This window comes from Coregonus lavaretus, assembly GCF_964263955.1.
Source record: "Coregonus lavaretus genome assembly, chromosome: 1".
Classification (NCBI taxonomy): Eukaryota; Metazoa; Chordata; class Actinopteri; order Salmoniformes; family Salmonidae; genus Coregonus; species Coregonus lavaretus.
In genome coordinates, this window is record NC_139988.1 from 59,268,136 (window position 1) to 59,293,777 (window position 25,642).

The 25,642-nt window shown below is 42.1% G+C and overlaps 1 protein-coding gene across 1 annotated transcript; it reads right to left on the minus strand.

Annotated features, from left to right (window-relative positions):
- Nucleotides 1-247: 247 nt before the first annotated feature.
- On the minus strand, nt 248-20,770 carry LOC311116951 (growth/differentiation factor 10-like; the record flags this gene model as incomplete). The annotated part of the gene is made up of 4 exons (XM_084157468.1): nt 248-439; nt 970-2,057; nt 5,453-5,762; nt 20,597-20,770. The coding sequence occupies 4 exons, from the start codon at nt 20,768-20,770 to the stop codon at nt 248-250; spliced, it is 1,764 nt and encodes a 587-aa protein (XP_084013594.1).
- Nucleotides 20,771-25,642: the final 4,872 nt, after the last annotated feature.

A 25,642-nucleotide genomic window follows, 5' to 3' on the forward strand; every position in this document is an offset into this window, starting at 1 on the left:
CTGCTACCGGAGGACTTGACGGGTGCTGCCAAAAGCAGATAATGTGCCTCTTCAACACCTCTTCACATTCAACTATCGTTCTCTCAGTGTCAAAGCCTGAGGGATACAAGGGACCAACAGACGGACAGACACCTCAACTAATTTGTTCTTTTACAAATATATCTCTGCCTTTTTACTTCCCTTTTTTGTACTTTGAAATTCAGTCCATCCTGTTTTGCCTGGCTTTTTCCCGCTCTGTCTTCTGGGCCTATCTGCAGGCACAGCTCTCCACAGACATGCTGGGGTAGACCTTGAGCACCAGATTACCCCCCTCATCATGGTAGAGAACCCCCAGAGGGCTCATCTTCTCTGGGACACAGCAGGGCTCTGGGACCCCTGGAACTATCCCAACCGCACGGACTATACTCTGGATGGTCGCATGGTTAGAGGGATACAGCACCTAGGAGAGAGATGGAAGGGTGGGTGAAGTAGAGAAAGAGGGAGAGAGAGAGGTTACAACATTTACTGGCAATGCCGATAATAATTCAACTGGAAAAATTCCGTTAAGGTTATTCTGTATTTCAAAAAATGGTCTTGATAAAAGCTGTCTATGATTTAGAAGCACAATGGTTCATTCATTTAATAAAGTGCAAGTAGGAAAACATGATACAGTAGTACAATTAAGTACATTTAAGTGTGTCCGCAATGGCCAGTAATGTATCTGCTGATTTATACTATTTCCTAAATGTTGTAGACATAACATCAGACTATGAGCAATGGAGCAGTTCTGAATTGGAAACCATGAAAACATTCTCGGCTGTCGTGCTCACTTTAAAGTAAGTGTGAGGTTATCCTCTCTGCTCTATCGTAGCTTTGTTTTGTTCTCTAACATTGACCATGTTTATTGGGACTAGGCTTTAGCTCAGAGCGCTAATAAAGACCAGATTTGACCCAGGTTCAGATTTGACACAGGTTTGTCACAGTCTTTACCTTGGCCATGGGGAATCCACAGGTGCCAGCGCAGTAGTAGGCATCAAAGGCTTTGGGCGCCAGGACCCACTCACTCCAGCCGATGTCTGCAAAGTCTACCCTGAGTGTCCTCCTAGAACAGCTCCTAACCTGGGGCTTCGAGCCCCACTGTCTCCTTCTCGCCTTACGCAAGGTCCGCTCATCAAAACTCAGCATTGGAGACTTACTTCCATTCCCTATATCACTCTTTCCATCCCTCCTTCCCTCGCTGTTGTCTTGCGACCGACTACCTCCATCGCTGCTCTTTTTTGGGGTCCTCTCATCCAAGCTCAGGACCGGTGATTGACTCCCTCCATCCCTCTCTCCATCTTTCACTTCTTCCCCCTTCCTCCTCCTCTCCTTCCTCCCAAGCTTGGGCTTGATGTGTTTCAGGGCATGGTAGGCAGTTTCAAACGGGTCCACTTTCATGGATCCGCTAGGCCTGTACTCCACCTCTGGCAGTTCGTTGTTCTGGATGGAGTATGGAAGGGATGGTACCTCCCTTCTCACATGATCCTTTGACCCCGGTTTAGCGTGAAGAAGAGAACTGTGAGGAGACTCTTCCTCCGCCTCAGGGTCATACCTCTGTAAAGTCTGTGCCAAACTGTTGGGTTCATCTAGCTCCTGGTCGTCAGCATACACCAACAAATAAGGTAGGCTGGCCCCAGAAAGCGTGTCCTCTGGTTTTCTGTGGTACTGCAGCCCAAAGTCCACCTCCACCGACACAAAATGGCTGCCCTTTTCCCTGGCCTCCTTTATCGCCGCGGTCACGTCCTTCATCTGCCACGACCCTCTGCGGTGAGGGTGAAAGGTCACGCTGCCTAGCAACGACCCCTGAGACCCTGGATTGATCTCTGACCCAGAGGGGTCAGAGCGAAGCAGGAGGTGGATGGAGGAAGCAGGGTGGAGGCGTAGAGATCGACAGGCCAGGGTTTTGTAGCGTTTGCAGAACCAGGCGCTTGGCCGTGGTCGCCAGTCGAACAGGAAGTGGAACGTGGCAGAGAGGATGATCTCAAAGTCCTGGAGAGATGTCAGGTTCAGATGGTACATCGTCTTCTGGTCAGACGAGTCTACAGGGGGAGAAATCAGTTACTTCAGAGAATGTGTTTAACAGTTACCCAGGAGAGAGCAGGCAGAGGCACAGTGATTCCCTATAGTGGGAAGAAACCTTGAGTGGAACCATACACTGGAAAGGGAACCCATCAGTCTCTGGCTTTTATAGGAGAGTATAAAAAGGGGAAGAGTTAGGAAAATGTGTGTGGGGGGGGGAGCGGGGGGAGAGAGAGAGATGAATTGGAGTGACTAAAGAGATACAGTGCCTTGCAAAAGTATTCCTCCCCCTTGGCGATTTTCCTATTTTGTTGCATTACAACCTGTAATTTAAATGGATTTTTATTTGGATTTCATGTAATGGACATACACAAAATAGTCCAAATTGGTGAAGTGAAATGAAGAAAATCACTTTTTTCAGAAAATTCTAAAAAATAAATAACGGAAAAGTGGTGCGTGCATATGTATTCACCCCCTTTGCTATGAAGCCCCTAAATAAGATCTGGTGCAACCAATTACCTTCAGAAGTCACATAATTAGTTAAGTAAAGTCCACCTGTGTGCAATCTAAGTGTCACATGATCTGTCACATGATCTCAGTATATATACACCTGTTCTGAAAGGCCCCAGAGTCTGCAACACCACTAAGCAAGGGGCACCACCAAGCAAGCGGCACCATGAAGACCAAGGAGCTCTCCAAACAGGTCAGGGACAAAGTTGTGGAGAAGTACAGATCAAGGTTGGGTTATAAATAAATATCAGAAACTTTAAACATCCCAAGGAGCACCATTAAATCCATTATTAAAAAATTGAAAGAATATGGCACCACAACAAACCTGCCAAGAGAGGGCCGCCCACCAAAACTCACGGACCAGGCAAGGAAGGCATTAATCAGAGAGGCAACAAAGAGACCAAAGATAACCCTGAAGGAGCTGCAAAGCTCCACAGCGGAGATTGGAGCATCTGTCCATAGGACCACTTTAAGCCGTACACTCCACAGAGCTGGGCTTTACAGAAGAGTGGCCAGAAAAAAGCCATTGCTTAAAGAAAGAAATAAGCAAACACGCTTGGTGTTCGCCAAAAGGCATGTGGGAGACTCCCCAAACATATGGAAGAAGGTACTCTGGTCAGATGAGACTATAATTGAGCTTTTTGGCAATCAAGGAAAACGCAATACTGGCGCAAACCCAACACCTCTCATCACCCCGAGAACACCATCCCCACAGTGAAGCATGGTGGTGGCAGCATCATGCTGTGGGGATGTTTTTCATCGGCAGAGACTGGGAAACTCGTCAGAATTGAAGGAATGATGGATGGCGCTAAATACAGGGAAATTATTGAGGGAAACCTGTTTCAGTCTTCCAGAGATTTGAGACTGGGACGGAGGTTCACCTTCCAGCAGGACAATGACCCTAAGCATACTGCTAAAGCAACACTCAAGTGGTTTAAGGGGAAACATTTAAATGTATTGGAATGGCCTAGTCAAAGCCAAGACCTCAATCCAATTGAGAATCTGTGGTATGATTTAAAGATTGCTGTACACCAGCGGAACCCATCCAACTTGAAGGAGCTGGAGCAGTTTTGCCTTGAAGAATGGGCAAAAATCCCAGTGGCTAGATATGCCAAGCTTATAGAGACATATCCCAAGAGACTTGCAGCTGTAATTTCTTCAAAAGGTGGCTCTACAAAGTATTGATTTTTTTGGGGGGTGAATAGTTATGCACGCTCAAGTGTTCCGTTTTTTTGTCTTATTTCTTGTTTGTTTCTTCAAAGTGGTAGGCATGTTGTGTAAATCAAATGATACAACCCCCCCCAAAATCAATTTTAATTCCAGGTTGTAAGGCAACAAAATAGGAAAAATGCCAAAGGGGGTGAATACTTTCGCAAGCCATTGTATACACATTTTCGTTGTCAAAACTCCCTTAACATCTCTCCATAGAGTACATGGCTTCTGCAGGAAAAACACAACATGTGTTATGATATGCTATCTTAGAACAGAATTTCGAGTGAATGTCGGTCTGTTTTGTTCTATAAACAGGACAATGAAGCATAGCCTTCATACTCCAGCCCAGGATACAGTGGCCTCTTTAGGGAAATAGAGCGTTCTTGATATGGCACGTTATTGGTGTCCCCGTCTCCTAGTTACCTCATAGTTTTCACAGCCGGCAGCAGCTGCGCTTGACTTGGGGGCGAATCCTACACACATTCTTGCGCATTTTGTGCTTCAGCGGCAGCAGGGCTATACTGCAACTGACGCCACACAGACAGATCTGCCCCTGAGTGCTGTCCTAAAAAGCAGTCATTGGCAGACGGTTCCAAAACAATCCTACCTATTTGGGCAGCCTGGTCTCATAGACTAGACATATCATATTAAATGTAAATCCGGACACACAAATTAGTATGATATGTTATGGTTAGTATGGTTATATAAGACAGATGGTTACTCAAGGCAAAGGTTGACCTTAACCCCTAACCCCTAGCCTAGCTAACATTAGCCAGTTAGCTAACGTTAGACACATAGCCACCTAGCTAGAATTCGCAACATATCATACATTTTTAAAATTTCGTAACATATTGTATGTTAGGCAAATTCGTAACATACAATACCATTTGTAATTGGTAACATATCATATGAAATGGGTGATGGACATTCACAAATGAATACATAGGGTACTAGGGGGTAAATAGCCTCATTGGGTAACTGGCCCCGCCCTGTAATTCACATTACAGGGGGGGCAGTTACCCAGGTACTTTTAAAAAACGCCCCTTTTCTAAAAACAACATTTCATGAAATAACTAAAAAAGTGTAAACTGTAGCCATTTATTTCCCTTTATAGTTTATTTACCTAAGCATGACCTTCATCCACATACACATTTTTCCCAAACATTGCTTTTTTGTGTCAGCAATTAGACATTGTTCTTAGGGGGGTCTAGTACCCTACCATATGAAAGGTAACATATCACACTAAATTAGAATAATACGGGAGGGAGGTGGGCGGCAGTAGCCTACATTAGCCTACATTGATGTTATTGAAAAACATAACAGAACATGGGGTTCTTATATAATAATAACCATCACCATAACTTGGTAAACGAAAAAGACACAGCCAATCCAAGTTGCGTTTCTCCCCGTGCCAATCTCATCAGCACCGAGGAAAGTTCCTTACTCTCTCTAAGAACAGACATACCGTATGTCCGCAACTCTCATTTGTGAGTCTCAAGAAATGAGGAACAGTATCAGCGTTGAGGATAACACTAATTTATCTACATAAATTTTTCTGTCCAGCATCTGAACAATTAAGTTGGATGTGCGATGACGTTATGTCCAGCATCTGAACAATTAAGTTGGATGTGCGAATTTCCCTTTTTTCAATGTTCATCATAGACAGCTATAGTCCTTCCACATCCACACTCACCTTGGCTGGCTCTGAAACTCCTGACAGTGTTTCCCTCTACGAGTTGGTTCAGTTCTCTGTTGTATTTCTCATACAGTCTGTGCATGTGCTGTGAGACCACGTCGTGATCTGCGCTGTCCCGGTCAAACTCCGTACCATCTCTGACCTGTCCCTGCACGCTCCTTGGGTTTCGGCTTGCGGTCCGACCCTCCAAAGCTCCAAGACAACTACCCAGCAATAGAAAAAACATGTGAGCTGAAAACTCGAACCAGACTGCCATTTCAGAATCATACGCAAGATCCAAGGGAGAAAACGTGCATCCGAGGAACGACTTGGTATTAAGGTGACTGGAATCCAAGGTTATGTGCCCAGAGAGTTTTCCACCTCGCGTCCGCTTTCACTGCTCTTTCTTGGGTAGCACTGTCACTCATGCACAGCAGACCGTGTGGATGTTGGAAGATAGTTTAGCCTACTCTCTGTAGAGTTCTGCCACTTTTACACTTGTTTTTCCTTTACAGCCAGAGGTGAGAGGGGTAACGAGATAACTCACTCACTACAGTTCCAGTTCGCAATGCCCGAAAGAACTCACTCACTACAGTTCCAGTTCATAATGCCCCAAGTCTCCCTCTCTCTCTAGTTCATAATGCCCCAAGTCTCTCTCTCTCTCTCTCTCTCTCTCTCTCTCTCTCTCTCTCTCTCTCTCTCTCTCTCTCTCTCTCTCTCTCTCTCTCTCTCTCTCTCTCTCTCACACACACACACCCTCTCTCTCTTTCACACACACCCTCACACACACACAGCCTGCAAATTGGTCCATTTGAAAACAAACATTTCAATCTAAAAAATTTAACAATCCAAATACAGGTAACTGCCAAAATGATAGAAACAATTGAGTAAATGAGGGATATGAAGATGTCATCAAAGCAAATGGTGGCTATTTGAATACTCTCAAATATAAAATATATTTTGATTTGTTTAACACTTTTCTGGTTACTAGATGATTCCATATGTGTTATTTCATATTTTTGTTGTCTTCACTATTATTATACAATGTAAAAAATAGTAAAAATAAAGAAAAATCCTTGAATGAGTAGGTGTGTCCTAACTTTTGACTGGTAGTGTATACAGTACCATTCAAAAGTTTGGACACACCTACTCATTCCATGGTTTTCTTTATTTTTACTATTTTCTACATTGTATAATAATAGTGAAGACTTTAAAACTATGAAATAACACTTATGGAATCATGTAGTAACCAAAAAAGTGTTAAATAAATAAAAATATATTTTATATTTGAGATTCTTCAAATAGCCACCCTTTGCCTTGATGACAGCTTGGCACATTCTTGGCATTCTCTCAACCAGCTTCACCTAGAATGATTTTCCAACAATCTTGTTCCCACATATACTGAGCACTTGTTGGCTATTTTTTCTTCACTCTGCGGTCTGACTAATCCCAAACCATCTCAATAGGGTTGAGGTCGGGGGATTGTGGAGACGAGGTCATCTGATGCAGCACTCCATTACTCTCCTTCTTGGTAAAATAGCCTTTACACAGCCTGGAGCTGTGTTGGGTCATTGTCCTGTTGAAAAACAAATGATAGTCCCACTAAGCCCAAACCAGATGGGATGGTGTATCGCTGCAGAATGCTGTGGTAGCCATGCTGGTTAAGTGTGCCTTGAATTCTAAATAAATCACAGACAATGTCACCAGCAAAGCACACCCCACACCATCATACCTCCTCCTCCATGCTTTACGGTGGGAAATACAAATGCAGAGATCATCCGTTCACCCACACCGCATCTCACAAAGACACGGCAGTTGGAACCAAAAATCTCAAATTTGAACTCCAGACCAAAGGACAAATTTACACCAGTCTAATGTCCATTGCTCATGTTTCTAGGCCCAAGCAGGTCTCTTCTTCTTATTGGTGTCCTTTAGTAGTGGTTTCTTTGCAGCAATTCGACCATGAAGGCCTGATTCACACAGTCTCCTCCGAACAGTTGATGTTGAGATGTGTCTGTTACTTGAACTCTGTGAAGCATTTATTTGGGCTGCAATTTTTGAGGCTGGTAACTCTAATGAACTTATCCTCTGCAGCAGAAGACTCTGGGTCTTCCATTCCTGTGGCAGTCCTCATGAGAGCCAGTTTCATCATAGCGCTTGATGGTTTATGCGACTGCACTTGAAGAAACTTTCAAAGTTCTTGAAATGTTCCGTATTGACTGACCTTCATGTCATAAAGTAATGATGGACTGTCGTTTCTCTTTGCTTATTTGAGCTGTTCTTGCCGTAATATGGACTTCGTCTTTTACCAAATAGGGCTATCTTCTGTATACCCCACCCCTTCCTTGTCACAACACAACTGATTGGCTCAAATGCATTAAGAAAGAAAATACATTCCACAAATTGACTTTTAAGAAGTCACACCTATTAATTGAAATCCATTCCAGGTGACTATCTCATGAAGCTGGTTGAGAGAATTCGAGGAGTGTGCAAAGCTGTCATCAAGGCAAATGGTGGCTATTTGAAGAATCTCAAATATAAAATATATTTTGATTTGTTTAACACTTTTTCGGTTACTACATGATTCCTTATGTGTTATTTCATAGTTTTGAGTTCTTCACTATTATTCTACAATGTAAAAAATTTTTAAAATAAAGAAAAACCCTTGAATGAGTAGGTGTGTCCAAACTTTTGACTGGTAGTGTATATATATATACATATATATATACACAGTATATATATACATAGATTTTATGTTGGGGAAGTCTGGCTTCCCTTGGCCTCCATGAATACACGCCACTTGTCACGATCGTCGTTAAGAGAGGAGGACCAAGGCGCAGCGTGATGAACGAACATGTTTATTTATCATTAGCGATAAACACGGACAGTAAACAAAAACAACAAACGACTCGTAACGTCCTAGGTAACATAGACCAACACGGAACAAGAACCCACAAACACAAAGGGAAAAACAGACAGTTTAAATATGGCTCCCAATCAGAGACAACCAGCCAAAAGCTGACACTCGTTGCCTCTGATTGGGAGTCACTCAGGCCAACATAGAAATAAACAAACTAGAACTCCCAACATAGAAATACACCACATAGAAAGAACACACCCTGGCTCAACATATAGAGTCCCAGAGCCAGGGTGTTACACCACTGCAGGCCATTATTTTGGCTACCATGGCTATGCACCCCAATTGATGACAATGCCCCCATCCACAGGGTACAAGTAGTCACTAAATGGTTTGATGAGCATGAAAACGATGTAAACCATATGCCAACCCAATTGAACACTTATGGGAGATTCTGGAGCAGCGCCTGAGACCGTGTTTTCCACCACCATCAACAAAACACCAAATGATGTAATTTGTCATGGAAGAATGCTGTCGCATTCCTCCAATAGAAATACAGACACTTGTAGAATCTATTCCAAGGTGCATTGAAGATGTTCTGGCTCATGTTGGCCCAACACCCTATTAAGACACTTTATGTTAGTGTTTCCTTAATTTTGTCAGACAGTTACTTGTATGTTTTTGATAAAACTGGACAATGATGTTGGTGTTTTATTGAAGTTTGTCAAAAGTGTGATCATAACAAACATATCAAACATTGTTAAATTATGTTGTCAACATTCATGCTTCAAATAGCATCACAACATTGTCTCCAATAACGTATTTTGACAGCAACTCAGTCACACATGATTAGTGAACTACACCTACAAATATAGGAGCGAGCAGCTATGAACGGTGTTCACAGGATGACAGAAAGGACACAAGATCAGTTGGATAACAAAGCAAGCACTCTATCATGTAGAAACTATCTTCTTTTATGTGCAATCAGTGAAAGCATTACCATATTTATCTCTCAATACCACAAGGAACACGCAAGTGAAGTTTATCTAGTGCTGTAGGTTGGTTATCTTTCTTAAAGTAATTCCTTAATGTATTGAGTTATATACCAATTCTGGGGTCAATTTGACTAATGTTAAAGTTGCACTGCGTAACTATGTGTGTACAGCTGTTTTTGGAGACCCTTCTGGCAAGAATGCAGGATATTTTCTAGATTTTAACACAATTTCCCAGAAATCCCTGCTCTCATGGGTAGTCGGCTGGGAATGATGTAGCATCAACATCCTCTCTGAACAGTCTAGGCTGCAGGGAATTTGAGTCTGAAAGTGGATGCAATAACAGCTACAGACAAGATTGAAAATAAGATAAATCGATTCCATTGTACAATGTCTTCAGAACAGGTAAAAACATTATACACTGGGTATAATTCTTCATTTATACATTGTAATAAAAAGTATTAATGTTGCCAGAAAGGTAGTAATGTTACATTGACATGTAATAACGTTGTAGCTACTGTGAATTTCTCTGCCTGGTAAAAGATTAGATAGCTATCCAAGCTAGCTAGCTAACTTGGTAGCTACATTAGCTATCACAATGGAAAAAATCAGTTTAAAACAATGCATTTTGACTAGCATAGCTTTGCATTCACAGAGCATTACTTTGGCTTTGGCATGCACCGGTAGTCCTTTGCCCTTCTGACAATAGTACTGGGTATGGCTCCTTGGATTCTCAAGAGCTGTATGGTAGTCCTTATCTAGCTATTAGCTAGCAATTTCTTTCAAACAGACCTTTGTGCGACCTTTGTGAAATAGATAACCGGTGATAAATGTGCACCAATGTCAAACAAATTGGTATGAGTGTGATGTAGTAGCCTGATCATAGATTACACATTCAATTGTATATTTATCAAGAACAACAACTGCATTTTATTTGGTATCTACAAGTGGTTATTTCAATAGCTACATTGGTTATCAATATGTTGTGTATTGATTTTAGAAATGTGATACTCAACCCTTCTGCATGAAAACCATTATCAGTTACATAATAGACCATGTACTGAACATTACAATACATTACAAACATTGTTGTTTACATGTGTTTCTTTTGTAGGATTCCAGTTTTGATAGGATTCATGTCCTCATTCAGGGGAAGATATCTCAGGTTCTCCAGACATCCCAGACTGTGGACAGACCTGCTGGTGCACCTACCTAAATTGCAGTCAGGGCCCGGACAGATGTGTGAGCAGGTTTTTTGCCTGGAGGAGCGGATTTTGCGGCTTGTCCGTTATACCAGAAATGACATTTTAGCATTGGCTGATCTGCAGGATCCAGGCACCGATCACAAGGAATACAGACATGCATCATAAAGACAGTATGTTGTTTGGTATTATTGAGCCCTGGGACAAGAACAGAGTACTGATCCCTAGGGTGTAGAGCTCTCATGTCCTCACTCCAGAAGACAGCACAGTAACTCAACTTCTGGCGCCATCACATTTACAGTCCAGCAGTACCATCAGAGACAGCTCCATGTTCACAGACTGCTAAATACTTCAATCCAAAGACTCATGCACTTTACAACACACAACTGCTGCCATTTCACCACTGCACTATTATATTTATTTATTACCTAGTATGTTTACATAACAGTTGAACACTTTCCATGACTACACTGTACTTTATTCTTCATTTGGATCCCATTTAAGAAATATATTCCATTTGGTAATATCTCTGTAAAAAAAATATGTTTTCCCCATCGGTCTGGGTGATATCAGTTCAGTACTTTATCAGAATGTTTTCCTTACACTGTGCTTCTGTTACATGTATTTTGTGATGGTTACAGAGGCTACCTTGTATTCTTGTTTATCTCCATAATAATATTTTATTTGACCTGATCTGTGTAATCTGACCGACTTGTTTTGGACTGTATTTACACCAGGGTAGTCCTTCCGCCCTTCTGGATATGTACCTTCCTGTAAGTCTGCTAATTTGAAGTGAAAACCATCAGGAGCATAGATATTCAGGAAAAGAGAACAGTTTAGTAAATAATTCTAAAACCAGTTCAAAATTACAATAATCATGCCTATATGCTAGATAAAGAATGCACAAATATTGTTTCTTACACAAGTTTATTTTTGCCTAACACAAACTTCCCTTATTAGCATATCATTTATGTTTGGTTCCCCAACATTTCTGAGTACTCTGTAGGTTTTCACACTTTCCCAGGAACCACCAAGTCTGACATAAGGGAAAGCTCCTTCCCCGCTCAAAAGTGTGCTAACTGCACCCTGTGTTGCTTGTCGACATCTCCTCGAAGTTGTAGCAGCTCAGCTGTTGTTGGTGGTGGCACTTAAGGGAGTCTTGGTTCATCTGATCTCAGGGTCATTCTCCTTGGTAGCTCCAATTGAGAACCCAGTCTTCTCAACACTGCTCTCTGACGTTCTGGGATGTAGGTGTAGTCCTTTGTCGTTTTCAATGCGTAGACACTCCACAACAGTTCTGTAGCAATGAGGTTTGTGCAGTAGGACTAGTACATTATCACAGCATATTGGCTATATGCCTGGTCTGCCAATATTGTTCTTCTCAGACCATATTATATTTAAAAACTTGAGCTTTAATAACAAAATATATCAGTTGGTGTAGCACTTGCGAGGCACAGCTGAGCATAAATTGAAATTATTTGCAAATTATTTGCTTTTTTATTTTACTGGACTGATGGTACCTGTATCTGATGGTCATGGTGCTTTCAAGACAACTGGGAACTCTGGAAAGAAACTAGGTCAAATCATGCCGTCAGTGATCTTCAGGTTGGAAAGTCAGAGCCCTAGAAAGATGGCTGAGTTTCGGACTTGGAATTCAGAGTTGGATGACCATTCAAAACTATTTTTCACAGTCTGATCATTTCTTTCCGAGTTCCCAGTTGTCTTGAACGCACTGAAGTCGGAAGTCGAAGGATTTCCGAGTTCCCAGTTGTTTTAAACAAAGCATTAGTCTCAGTGGTGGGAGGGAGAGAGCAGCAGAGGGTCCGCCTCTCACGGTCCCTGCTCTCTCCTTCCTTTCCTCCACTGACCAGAGAGCGGGGACACCGTCTTCCACATGATGGCGAAACTCACTGCATCTGCCTCATGCACAAATTCATGTTGTTCCTATGACCAGAGAAAGTGAAATATTCCTTGATATTAAAACAGACATGACTAGCTGCTAATAATAATAAGAACGCAGGGCTGAACACAGGGTGAGAGTGGAATTAGGAAGAAGCGTGTTTTGTAATAGTGTTGAATAAAAACAGTATTGACATTGCTGAATAAAAACTTAAGACATTAACTCACTCATAAAAACAGCAGCTCTTTGCTGTATTCTTTGACAGTCTCTCTCTGGTCATGGTTTTAAAAGTTATGAAATCTCACGTGGGCTATTATCAAACTTTGCTGTGGCCGGGTCATGGAAGCTGTAGGCACGGTGATTTGAGCTATCCAATTGGCCAGGGCAGTAAGCGGGGTAGGCGGAGTTTGTCTTTTCAGACAAATGAAATGGTTCAAAATGGGAACACTTTGCCTAAGCGATGCGCAGGGCTTCTGAATCACGTGCACCAACCGCCAACAGCGCAACACGAATAAAAAGGACTGCAAGCCTTTATGCTTTTATCATTGGCTTTTCTACAGAAATTACCACTGTTGTTGAGTCTCCTGTAACTGAAAGATAGATTCATATTTGGTGAGTATTTTGTCTATAGAATTTCATTACTATCAGTGCAGAACTGTAGTGTTGACATCTGTTGAAAATATAATAGCAATGTATTATATTGTAATGAGTTCTAATAATGGAAATTTTTTGGTTTAACATCATACAAATATTTTTCACAACCGAGAGGACAACTAACATTTACATATTGTTGCCCTCCGCATTCTCCAAGACTGGACGATGTTCATGATGGTTACAAGTGTTGCCAGTAGGGTTCCAGCCTCATAGACTGGACGAGGGAAAGCAAACCACATACATGAGTATGTGGTTCTGGAAGGACTCCAGCTCAGATGTAGACCTAGATCAGGGATGGGCAATTCCCGCTCCTGTCACACTTTCCCCCAGCCCTTTAGCTATCACACCTGATGAAACTAATTGTATTCTAAACTGAAGACCATGATTAGTTGATCATTGGAGTCAGGTGTGTCAACTGGGGCTGGGGCAAAAGTGTGTCACCAAGCAAGACCCCGAGGACTGGAGTTGACCATCCCTGACCTAGATAGACAAAAAATCAAACATGCTCCATCAATCCCAATCCTAATCTGGAATACGATTTTAGCATTTGACAACTATGCCAGAATTGCCTTTGATGACCATCAATCTTATATTTTCCAGGGTAAATACATTCAGTTTAGGATGAAGGGAGTTAGTCTTTTTTGGATAATTAGAGAAGGAGTCTATTAGGCAGAATGAAGAATTCATGTTTCCAGTCATTCAATATAATGTCATTTTACAGTCTTATACTCAATACATGTGTAGCTTTTGGGCTAGGACTGTCTACATCTCAGCCAGACAGCTCAAATGGGGAATAACATAGTAATATCTCTGTGCAGTATGCTAATCTATTGGGATAGACATTTTAATTCTAGTTGGTATACTCCACATTAGCGTTTCAAATGTTCCCAAATAAAATATACACTTTTCAGACCACATAATAGGGCAACAATATGTGATTATACAGATATACTAATCACAATATTTCACATTGGCCATCTACATAATTTAAATCTAACATTAATTTGCATTAGACAAAGTCCACTTGATAAATAGTTATTGCTCTAGTATCCTATGGTGGCACTGACATGTATATCTGGTGCAGTCATCTAAAATTGCAGTGACTTTATATTCACACAGCTTCAATGGATACATAAGGTTTACTTACATACCAAAGTTCATGGCCCCATGTCCATCGGTTCAGTTCTTATAGCCCTGGTTTTATATGGTGCCATCTAGTGGTGTAGCCAACTTTGAATGCAGCAATTTCACATTCTCAGATTCATTAGAGGCCATTTCAGTCTATATACCAAATATGGAGTCAATCTGATTTATGGTTCATGAGAATACGTTTTCAAAAGTATTTTTTCGCATTAGCATATGTGCTAACGTGCATCTATAGGTACCGTGCGACCATATTTGAATGAAGCAGCTATTTTTCTCAAAACCATGGAGTGAATCTGACATATGGTTCCTGAGGAGAAGATGATTGCAGATGATTTTGAGCATTAGCGTTACATATGCAAATAATTAGTTGTTAATATGCTGAACAAAAATATAAACCCAACATGCAATAATTTCAAAGCTTTTACTGAGTTACAGTTCATATAGGGAAATCAGTCAATTTAAATAAATTCATCAGGCCCTAATCTATGGATTTCACAAGACTGGGAATACCGATATGCATCTGTTCGACACAGATACATAAAAAAAAAGGTAGGGCCGTTGATCCGAAAACCAGTCAGTATCTGGTGTGACCACCATTTGCCTCATGTAACGCGACACGTCTCCTTCGCATAGTGTTGATCAGGCTGTTGATTGTGGTCTATGGAATGTTGTCCCACTCCTCTTCAATGGCTGTGCGAAGTTGCTGGATATTGGCAGGAACTGGAACAAGGTGTCGTACATGTCGATCCAGAGCATCCCAAACATGCTCAATGGGTGGCATGTCTGATGAGTATGCAGGCCATGGAAGAACTGGGACATTTTCAGCTTCCAGGAATTGTGTACCAGATCCTTGCGACATGGGGCTGTGCATTATCATGCTGATAAATGGCACGACAATGGGCCTCAGGATCTCGTCACGGTATCTCTGTGCATTCAAATTGCCATCGATAAAATTGAATTGTGTTCGTTGTCCCTAGCTTATGCCTGCCCATACCATAACACCACCACCACCATGGGTCACTCTGTTCACAATGTTGACATCAGCAAACTGCTCGCCCACACGACGCCATACACGTGGTCTGTGGTTGTGAGGCCGGTTGGACATACTACCAAATTCTCTAAAATGATGTTAGAGGCGGTATATGGTAGAGAAATGAACGTTACATTCTCTGGCAACAGCTCTGATGGATATTCCTGCAGTCAGCATGCCAATTGCACGCTCCCTCAAAACATGAGACATCTGTGGCATTGTGTTGTGTGACAAAACTGCACATTTTAGAGGCCTTTTATTGTCCCCAGCACAAGGTGTAATGATCATGCTGTTTAATCAACTTCTTGATATGTCACACAGGGGGATGGATTATCTTGGCAAAGGAGAAATGCTCACTAACAGGGATCTAAACAAATTTGTGCCCAAAATATGAGAGAAAATGGGTTTTTGTGTGTATGGAAAATTTCTGGGATCTTTTATTTCAGCTCATGAAACATGGGACCAAGTGGCGTTTATATTTTTGTTTGTGTAGTTTCCTTTTTAAATTTTTTATATATCAACACAACACTGTGGAGTGGATTAAATGAACACGTAAAATCAGATTTTTGATATGTCAATAACTCAGCAAATCTTTTGACCAATCCCTTAGCTTTTCTCAAAGTAAGTTAAGACATGTACCATGGGCCATTCCAAATTTGGTTCCATTTGGTCCCATGGTTCATGAGAACAAGATGTTTGATGTTTTTTGTGCTAATATGCATCTACTTGATATAATGTGGCCATCTTTGAATGCATCAACATTCTTTTCTCAAACTCTTTAGGGACTATTGTGATGAGTCCAAAGACCATATTTTGTTATGAGAATAATACTTTAAATGATTATTTTAAACATTAGTGTTACATAGTCAAGAAAGTGAATTGTTAATAGTTTCCTTATTTTTTTAAATAACAATGCCAAACTTAACAAGGTTCATCACGGTAACGTCTTTGATTACCCTAAATAGCTTCAAGTTGATAGGCCATTGCGGAGTGGTTTTACAAAGGATTTAAACAGACACATAAAATGTACAGTAGTTGGTGTCTGATTGGTGTTATTTGGACTTATGGTTCATGAGAAGTTTTTCAAAGGTTTTCCAAAATTTCCAAGATGGAGGGAAATCTATCCTTATGGACCTTATGGGTCCTTGAGGCAAATGTATTCAGCATGAGATAAGACACCTACATACAAAGTTTAAAGTCTCTAGGTAACTTTTTTTCTCACCAATTAGCCTATAGGGGGCACTGTTATAAGCAGTCTCACTTAAACGTTCATATCCGTCACCCTATTTGACCACTGTAGGAACTGATTAAATCAACTACTTTCAACATTTTCAGTGAAAATAATATTTCCCTTTTTCATTGAATGTCACTCATTCTATTGCACTCTATTCTAACCAATCCTGCATTACCAGTTTATATCAGTATGTGTCACTATGCACTAGCTAGTTGAAAAAGACTGATGCCATGATGGCTGCCTGTCTCTGTATTTGTGAAATGTATGGCCGTGCTAGAATCCATCAATTCTCTCCTTCTACATTAGCCATCCATCTGTTATTGTTGAACAAATGTGTTCATATTGTCTGTGTAGACTGCTCTGTAGCAGAATTTGTAGGTGTTGTACTTATAAGACAGTGAAATTTTCACCACAATCATTTGTGAATTATCACTAGCCATGAAAATAAAATACTATGCCTTCATTACTGGACTAACAAACTGGCTGACTAACCTTTTCAGGAATTTCAGTATCCCTTGGCCTTGGGTAGCAGCAGCAGATCATTTAATATTTTTTAACTTGCCAAACATATTCATTCATTGAGTCTAAATTATTAATGTTAGCTGCTGGCTGCATGACTGCTAATGTTAGCTAGCTAGGCTATTAAAGCTAACGTTAGTAGTTTTGTTAGCTAGCTATAGATTGGCTCATTCTAGCTAGTTTTAGAGGATGACTAAACTGCTTTTATTAACTGCTTTTATTAACACATACCTTGTTTTCCATGAAAATGTGTGTTCGCTCTCTGATGAGGCAGGCAACCAGGTAGGCAGGAGAGGAGCATGAGCGAAGAAAGAAACGAAGTGCAGAGTTCAGTGTAAAAAAAAAAGGTACTGGTTGTTGAGAGGCGTGGTTTATGAAGCTCTGTAGGCTGAAGCTAGGAGACCATTGTGACTGTCAAGTTTTTCTATGATGTGAACTAATGAATAGGTCTCTTAGAAAAAAATATAAACTACTGAAACCAAGACATTAAAAATAACTGATGTTGGCACAAGATGGAGGGAAAGTTGGAGCATAACTAACGAAATTACAGTTAGCAAAAATGTCCTCTTAATCCAGTATAAACAAATGTATAGAATGTATTATACAAGAGACAAAATTCACAAATTCTACAGCACAACGGCAGTCATGTCTTAAGTGTAAAACTAATAATGACTCAATAATCCATGCTTTCTGGGAATGCTATGAAGTCCAAAAGTTATGGGTGGAACTTGAAAGTTGGCTGTCAGAAGTATTACAATGTAAACTTACTTTTAATACGCCTGTCTGAATATTTTAAGACATGGCATATGGGGTGTAGTGAGATACCCAGTGGGCTGGACAATTCTTTTCTAATCACTCATCTTGAAATAACGTATACTAAAAACTAAAAACTCTATCATACTGCCATATTAACACAATGGAAAAATCTAATGATTTATTATTGAAATATTGAAATAGCATGGATGACCGAGAAAAACGAATTGGTACAATATAAGGTCAAGTGGCAAACAATAATGCAGGCACTAGGGATGGGGGTGTGAGCATGTCTTGGCAGATGAGATTTAGTCATTGTATGTGTGCGTCTGTTTTGTTGTTCGTATGTATAGATTTGTATCTGGAGTAAAACATTTTTTTTTTAAAGGAACAATAAAATATTTAAAAAATGCATATGTCTTGTAAACTTGTTCAGTGCTGCTGCTTTAAAAGTGGTGAGGCGGCGCCACACCAGACTGAAAATCCAATCAAAATCCAATCCAATCGAATGAAAGTTTATTGGTCTCGTACACAGTTTTGCAGATGTTTTCACAGGTGCAGCGAAATGCTTATTTTTCTAGCTCTAACAATGCAGCAATATCTAGCAATACAATAACAATACACACATATTCCAAAAAAACAACAGTCTGATGGCCTGGAGATAGAAGCTGTTTATCAGTCTCTCTGTCCCAGCTTTGATACACCTGTACTGTCTCCGCCTTCTAGATAGTAGCGGGGTGAACAGGCCATGGCTCGGGTGGTTGAGGTCCTTGATGATCTTCTTGGCCTTCCTGTGACACCGGGTGCTGTAGATGTCTTGGAGGGCAGGCAGTGTGCCCCCAATTAATGAGTTGGGCTGACCGCACTGCCCTCTGGAGAGCCCTGCTGCTGCGGGCGGAGCAGTTGCCGTACCAGGCGGTGATAGAGCCCCACAGAATGTTCTCGATGGTGCATCTGTAGAAGTTTGTGACGGTCTCAGGGGCCAAGCCTAATTTCTTCAGCCTCCTGAGGTTGAAGAGGCGCTGTTGCGCCTTCTTCACCATCCTGTCGGTGTGAAGGGACCATTTTAGGTCCTCAGTGATGTGCCCCTGTGGGGCCCCCGTGCTGAGGATCAGGAGGTGTTGTTGACTACCTTCACCACCTGGGGTCAGCCCGTCAGGAAGTCTAGGACTCAGTTGCACAGGGAGACCTGCGGTATGGAAATTGTAGTGGGTCTAGGGTGTCGGGTAAGGTGGAGATTATATGATCCTTAACTAGCCTATCAAAGCACTTCATGATGACAGAAGTGAGTGCTACGGGGTGATAGTCATTTAGTTCAGTTACCTTCGCTTTCTTGGGTACAGGAACAATGGTGGACATCTTGCAGCAAGTGGGGACAACAGACTGGAATAGGGAGAGTTTGAATATGTCCGTTAACACTCCAGCCAGCTGGTCTGCACATGCTCTGAGGATGCGACTTGAATGTCTTATTCACGTTGGCCACGGAGAGTCCCTGCAACATGCGTCTCATGTCTGAGCCATTGAATTGCGACTGCACTTTGTCCCTGTACTGTCATTTTGCCTCTTTGATTGCCTTATGGAGGTCATAGCTGGTCTGTTTGTACACGTCCACATTCCCAGTCATCTTGCCGTGGTTAAATGCAGTGGTTGGTGCTTTCAGTTTTGCAGGAATTCTGCCATCTATCCACGGTTTTGGGTTTGGATAAGTTCTAATCGTCACAGTAGGAACATCCTCTATGCACTTCCTGATGAACCCAGTAACTGACTCAGTCTATACTTCCATACTACCCGTAACATATCCCAGTCTACTTGATCAAAACGGATATTGAACAATCCTTACCACATGTGCTTCCTGCTTAACGCTTTGACGTGTACGAGCACACAGGTGTGATAATTCTACAGTGGTCCCTGCAGCGTATGCTCAAACCTGTGTGATTAGAACACTTAATTACATATTTAGTTACGATTGAAGCAACAGTCAGCGTTTGAGCTGGTCACTGTTTTTTTCACAGAACATTTTTGCACAAACACAGTCTTTACAATTTTATGTCCTCAATGTGACCAGTTTATTTTTGGATGCAATTTTCAGACATTCACAGAAGTAGCAACAGCATATCACAATTCTCATCCAAATCGGAAATTGTAGGTCCTAGCGCAAACTGAGGAAAGAGTGAGCTAACACAAGCAGTCATATTTAGCTACCTCTCGGCTGACAGAAACCATAATATGAATTAGCTAATAGCAATTCCTATTTACAATTCATCACATCATGGGTGAGCTCACCACTCATCTAAATAATTGAGTAAAACACTTTCTAAAAGTCAAAAGTAATCCGACTGTGGGTAGTTTGTGCACTCCGTCATGTTATTTTTGTGTGTGAACCAAAGATAAGAAAAGGTGACAAGATGAGTTGGGTCTGTTTGCAGTATGCATGTTGAAGAGGGTGTTTCGTCTACCATCATTCACTTCACATCATTCACTTACGGAAGTTTACTAGAAGTGAACCATCCATTTACGTGACACCCAGAATGCATTGTATGATGTCAACAAACATAGTTGGCAATTAGCTTAGCATTAGCTCAACATAATCAGTACAACCTTCCAAAAACTATTTCACACACATCATATGTGTCCATTACAAAACATGCAAGAATCAGAATGCAGGATTTGTCACCAGCACTTGTATTACCACACAAACCATTTTCTGATAAGTGGCATGTGCAGGCATTCAATCACGTAACCTCTGACACTCACTCTGAGCCATTCAGTATTGTTGTTTATGTATATAGCTAGTGGGCTAAGCTGTACCATTAGCAAAGTCTTTCAAAATTCTGACAATGAGTCTGACTGTGAAAGTGAGGAATCAGATTCTAACAGTGACAGTGAGGAGCTGCCCCCGAACCTTGTGGCCATTGAGAATCCTTAATCTGAGGACCCCTTGCACACCGACAAAGTCCCAGGTCTCTCTGAAGACGCTGGTGGTGACGAAGGCAGACCAACAGTGGGTGAAGTACAGAAGGTCTGTGGTAGCTGGAAGGCCGCCAGCCATTTCACCCCTGCTGGCCCTGCTGTTGCCTTTGATGAGTCCCAGTCTGGAGTGCAAAGCCCCTTGCCATATCCCTTTGAGGCAGAGTGCTCCAAGCTGTTTCTGACTGGATATGCGCTAATGTCTGCATACTTGACCTGGGGAAACACTGGGGAAGTCCTTGGGCGCTCATTGAAGAGAGAAGTTTGTCCGACTCATATAGATAATCCTCTGTTTACATTAGCATAGCATGCCTCAAACGTAAATTGTCCGCCACAGTGAAATGGGCTACTTCTATGTGAATTAATGAGGAGGCGGAATGCACCTCATTTCAAACTGTTGTTTGAAAATAAAACTGTTGTATGAAAATCATTAGAAATTGACAAGTTGAAACATAGCCTATAGATAGTTAGCAGGCGGCGTGCCTTGGTTTGAGGGCAGTTGGGTTAACTGTCCTGTTGCGTAACAATCACATTTTGGAACAGTGAGCGCATTCTGACATCACGCGCATAAAAAAACTCACGCGGGGAGGACCGTTAGAGATATTTAGAACTAATGAAAGGTTACGTTTCTGCCAATAAGCGGGGAGGAGCAGGATGGAGGTGTGGTCTGATTTGCTAAAAGGAGGGCAGGGGAGGGCCTTGTAGCCGTCCAGGAAGGGAGAGTAACAATGGTCAAGTGTGTTCTCTCTGCGTGTAGCACAGCGTGTGTTGATAGAATTTTGGGAGCGTTTTCCTCAGATTTGATTTATTTAGTCCCCAGCTACAATGAATGCAGCCTCAGGATATGCGGTTTCCAGTTTGCAAAAGTCCAGTGTAGTTCCTTGAGAGCGGTTGCGGTGTCAGCTTGGGGGGGAATGTACACGGCAGTGAGAATAACCAAATACAATTCTTCTCGGGAGGTAAGGCGGTCGGCATTTGATGGTGAGGTATACCAGATCAGGAGAACAAAAGGACTTGAGTTCCTGTACGTTACCGCATTCACACCATGAGTTGGTAATCATGAGACATACCCCTCCAACTCTGTTTTTCCCGGAGAGTTCTTTCTTCCTGTACGTGTGATGAACTGAGAACCCCGCTGGCTGTATGGACAGGGATAATATATAGGGAGAGAGCCATGATTCCATAAAACAGAATATGTTACAGTCCCTTATGTCTCTCTGGAAGGAGATCCTCACCCTGAGCTTGTCTACTTTGTTGTCTAGGGACAGAACGTTAGCGAGTAATATACTCGGAAGCGGTGGATGGTTTGCTCGTCACCTGAGCCTGACTAAGACCCATGCCCAGACAGACAGATGGCTCAGATCCTAAATCTAATCCACAGCTCTAGGGACATGTGTTTTGTTGTTTTTGAGTGTGTGAGTGTCTGTGAGAATGAGAGTGACTGCTGTGGCGAGTTTGCCTCAATCAGTGCCAGCTTTCTTTTCCCCTATTTGCTGACTTGTCTGAAACTCTTTCAAAGAGAAATATGGAGAGAAAAATGTTTTTGATATCTGAAAAAGCCCATCATTTGGAACAATACCCATTGAAATGACAAACTAGCCTTTACTCAAACCTGTTCTGGAATTTTTCTGGGAATTATAACTTTCAACTACATTTCGAAACCGTAAAAATAACAACTGGACCGCAATGACTGCATCATGATGCCATGTAAAGTTGTTATAATGCTATTTTTAAACATTATACTGTGAAAATCCCTGCTCTCCTCCCTGCTCCTCTTACCTCCTCTCCTCCTCCTCATCTTCCTCTCCTCCCTTCCTCCTCCTTTTCCTCCTCTTCATCATTTACTAAAGTATTTTTAGTGTTTTTTATCAGGGTCCAGGTCATCATCTCTCAAAGGCTTAGGCCACTGCTCTAACCCTAACATCCATAACACTAGGCTTAGACTGTATATGTACTGTAAATCAGAGTAGAGATATAGATGTAGAGATAGACAGAGAAAGAGAGAGCCGAGAGAGCAGAGTGAGAGTGTGAAAAAAGAGAGAGGTAAAGAGAAAAAGATAGAGTAAGGGAGGGAGTTTGGGAGAGAAAGAGGTTAAGAGGTATGGGAAGCCACTGCCAGGTTATTGGGGTCAGGGTGAATACTCTCAGGGAGTTAAAGTCCTGATGGAGGACTGAGCGCGAACTGACTTTAACCTCTGACCCCCAGTAAGTAGGACGCAGAGGGGCATTATCTACCATAATACTCCCTGACTGTCACCAGGACAGAACAGGATTATCAGTATAACTGGTCCTCTCTGATGATCCTGGAACAAACTGACCAACGTCCTGTTGAAAAGCATCCTTCTCTACTCGCATCCTTGAAGTAATCACTGATCCAACATGACTAGATTGTTGTAAGCAGGCTTTCCATTGCATTGTTTTCACTAGTTATGTTATGTCAGATCAGTGACCACTTCAAAGATGGGAGGAAAGAAGGATGCATCCCAAGAATATTCAAACAGGGCTCAAATAATCAGCCAACTGACTGACCAATAGATATATTGATTGTCAATCGTTCGATCTGTCTACAGATCAATGTCCATTCATTTCAGTTGCATATTGTGGGTTTAAATCATAGATCCAGGGCTTGTTTTTAACCATCTGCCTGTAGGTAGTGTTACAGGCCTGCGGTGTGTTCTGGTATTTTCTCAATGGAGGTCCTCTTGTAGGGGGTTCCAAACCAAACAACTGCCTGGGTCTGCTCTGTGTGAGGGCATGGGAGATTGCTTGCTGGGGGTGTATATGTGCAGTGTGCTGTACAGTATGTGTGTGTTTGTTTAATATTGGGGTTTGTTCTGGAAACTCTCCCGGTGTAACACCTTTGTATGGCGTCAGAGTGAGGAACTGTTTCCAGGGGTCTGTAGTGGGGGTAGTGTGTGTATGTGTGTTTATGTGTGTGTGTGTGACACCCAAAGAGGTGCATTGGTGTTGCGTTACTTGCGTTGGTGTGTGTGTTCTGATATTTACATTTTATAGGTGCTGTAAGTAAATTGACTCACTTACAGGAATATTTTATGAGTGGACAAACAATGAGTCAACAGTAAAGGACCACAGAGGACACTGACTCATAGAGGGGCTAGAAGAGAGAAACTTCAGGTCGAAACCTAAAATGGTCACTGCTGATGTGAACGCTCACTTATGTTTCTAAATCCTAATACCCTCTCTCTCTCTCTCTCTCTCTCCCTTTCTCTCTCTGTCTGTCCCTCTCCCTCTCTCTCTCTCTCTCTCTCTCTAACATGTGCATTCCATTAATACCTCAGGGTGCCTGCCTCTCTGTCCTGCTGTTGAACCAGCAGTGAAACTGATTCCAAAACAACTAGGGGACCAGCACAACCACCGTGTTTTAGCATTTAGTAGTCATGGCTCTATTTAATACTGTACGTTTCCCAGCCTCTGTTCTGGACCTGGGGACTGTGAAGAGACCTCTGACTGCATGTGTGGTACCGATGAGTGTCCGAACTGTGTGACAACTGCTTGAACGGTACCTTTAACCCATCAACACCAATAGTGATGCAGTCAATCTCTCCTCAACTTTGAGCCAGGAGAGATTGACATGCATACCACTGACATTCACCCTCCATGTGCATGTAAGTGCAATGCGTGCTGCTCTGTTCTAGACCTACTGCAATTTTCCTATGTCCTTCTTTGCCGCACATGACCACACAACTGGGCAGTAGTCCAGGCAGGGACGGCCTGTTCAATAGGGCGATATGGGCGACGCACTGCCAAACGGGAAAAGGAAGGGATTTTTTTTCTAATCAATTATATCACGGCAACAGTAGTTATCAGTGTTCTAATCTGATCTGACTGCCACTAAATGTCAAATCAGGCTAAAGTCGTGCTTCAAATGGCCCCGTCCGTTTTTGGGGCGATTTCAGTCAGGTTGAAAATCGCCCAGAAGTCTCTCATAGCCTGTCATGTAAAATCTATTTTTTTCAAATTTCAAAGCTTTCAATACAATCTCTATGGGTGTCTGTGGGCTTGCACTTACGCGCTTTCGTCATACGTGACGTAACCATGAACGTAACTAAGAAAATAGCGGCTAGCAGCGTCTCTGTTGCGACCTGCAGTGTGGCGTTATCTTATGTTTTTAATTTGTACACTTAGTGGCGTTATTTTATGTTTTTAATTTGTACACTTAGTTTACAAACATTCTGCCAACCATGGATTTCCAGTGGTGGGTTTTGGACTGATCTTGTTGATCGTGTACATACCCGCTACGAACAGACTAAATAATGAAAACGCTGCTGGCAGCGGAATCCAATACAGCTGGGAGACTTGGCTGGATGACAGAGTCCCGGACAGAGAAGTGGAGCCGGCCGGCTTCACCCTGGTCAGAGCGGACCGCGATCTGACAGTCACAGGGAAAATCGATCCTGGTAAGAGAGCGACTCTGTACCCCCGACATTGAACTGCTTTCTGTGTCACTGCGACCTTACTATCTGCCCCGTGAGTTCCCCCAATTGTTTGTTACCGTTGTGTACTGTTGATAATCACAAGTTTACTGGAGAACTGAGACCAAGTAGAGACTTTGGACAGGGTGGATATGGTATAATAAAGGCAGTTTATTCAGAGGTAAAGATATCTGGAATCGCGTGCACGGACTCGTTCGTCAAACTCTTAGGGAGCTATCTGAAGAGAGCCCCGAAAACATTGTGTGCAGACATTTTATACAATAAATGATGTAGGTTGAATCTAGTAGTTCTGATCTTCTGATTGGTCCTGATGAGTTGGGCGAGGTCCCCTCCACTGTTGCATTGGCTCTGAGTCGGGTTCTCTGTCTTCAAATGTTCAGCCTAAAGAGAGGGGATTTTTGTGTGTGTGTGTGTGTGTGTGTTTAACAGTGATGATGTGTGTGTGTGTGTGTGTTATCAGTGATGATGTGTGTGTGTGTGTGTGTGTGTGTGTGTGTGTG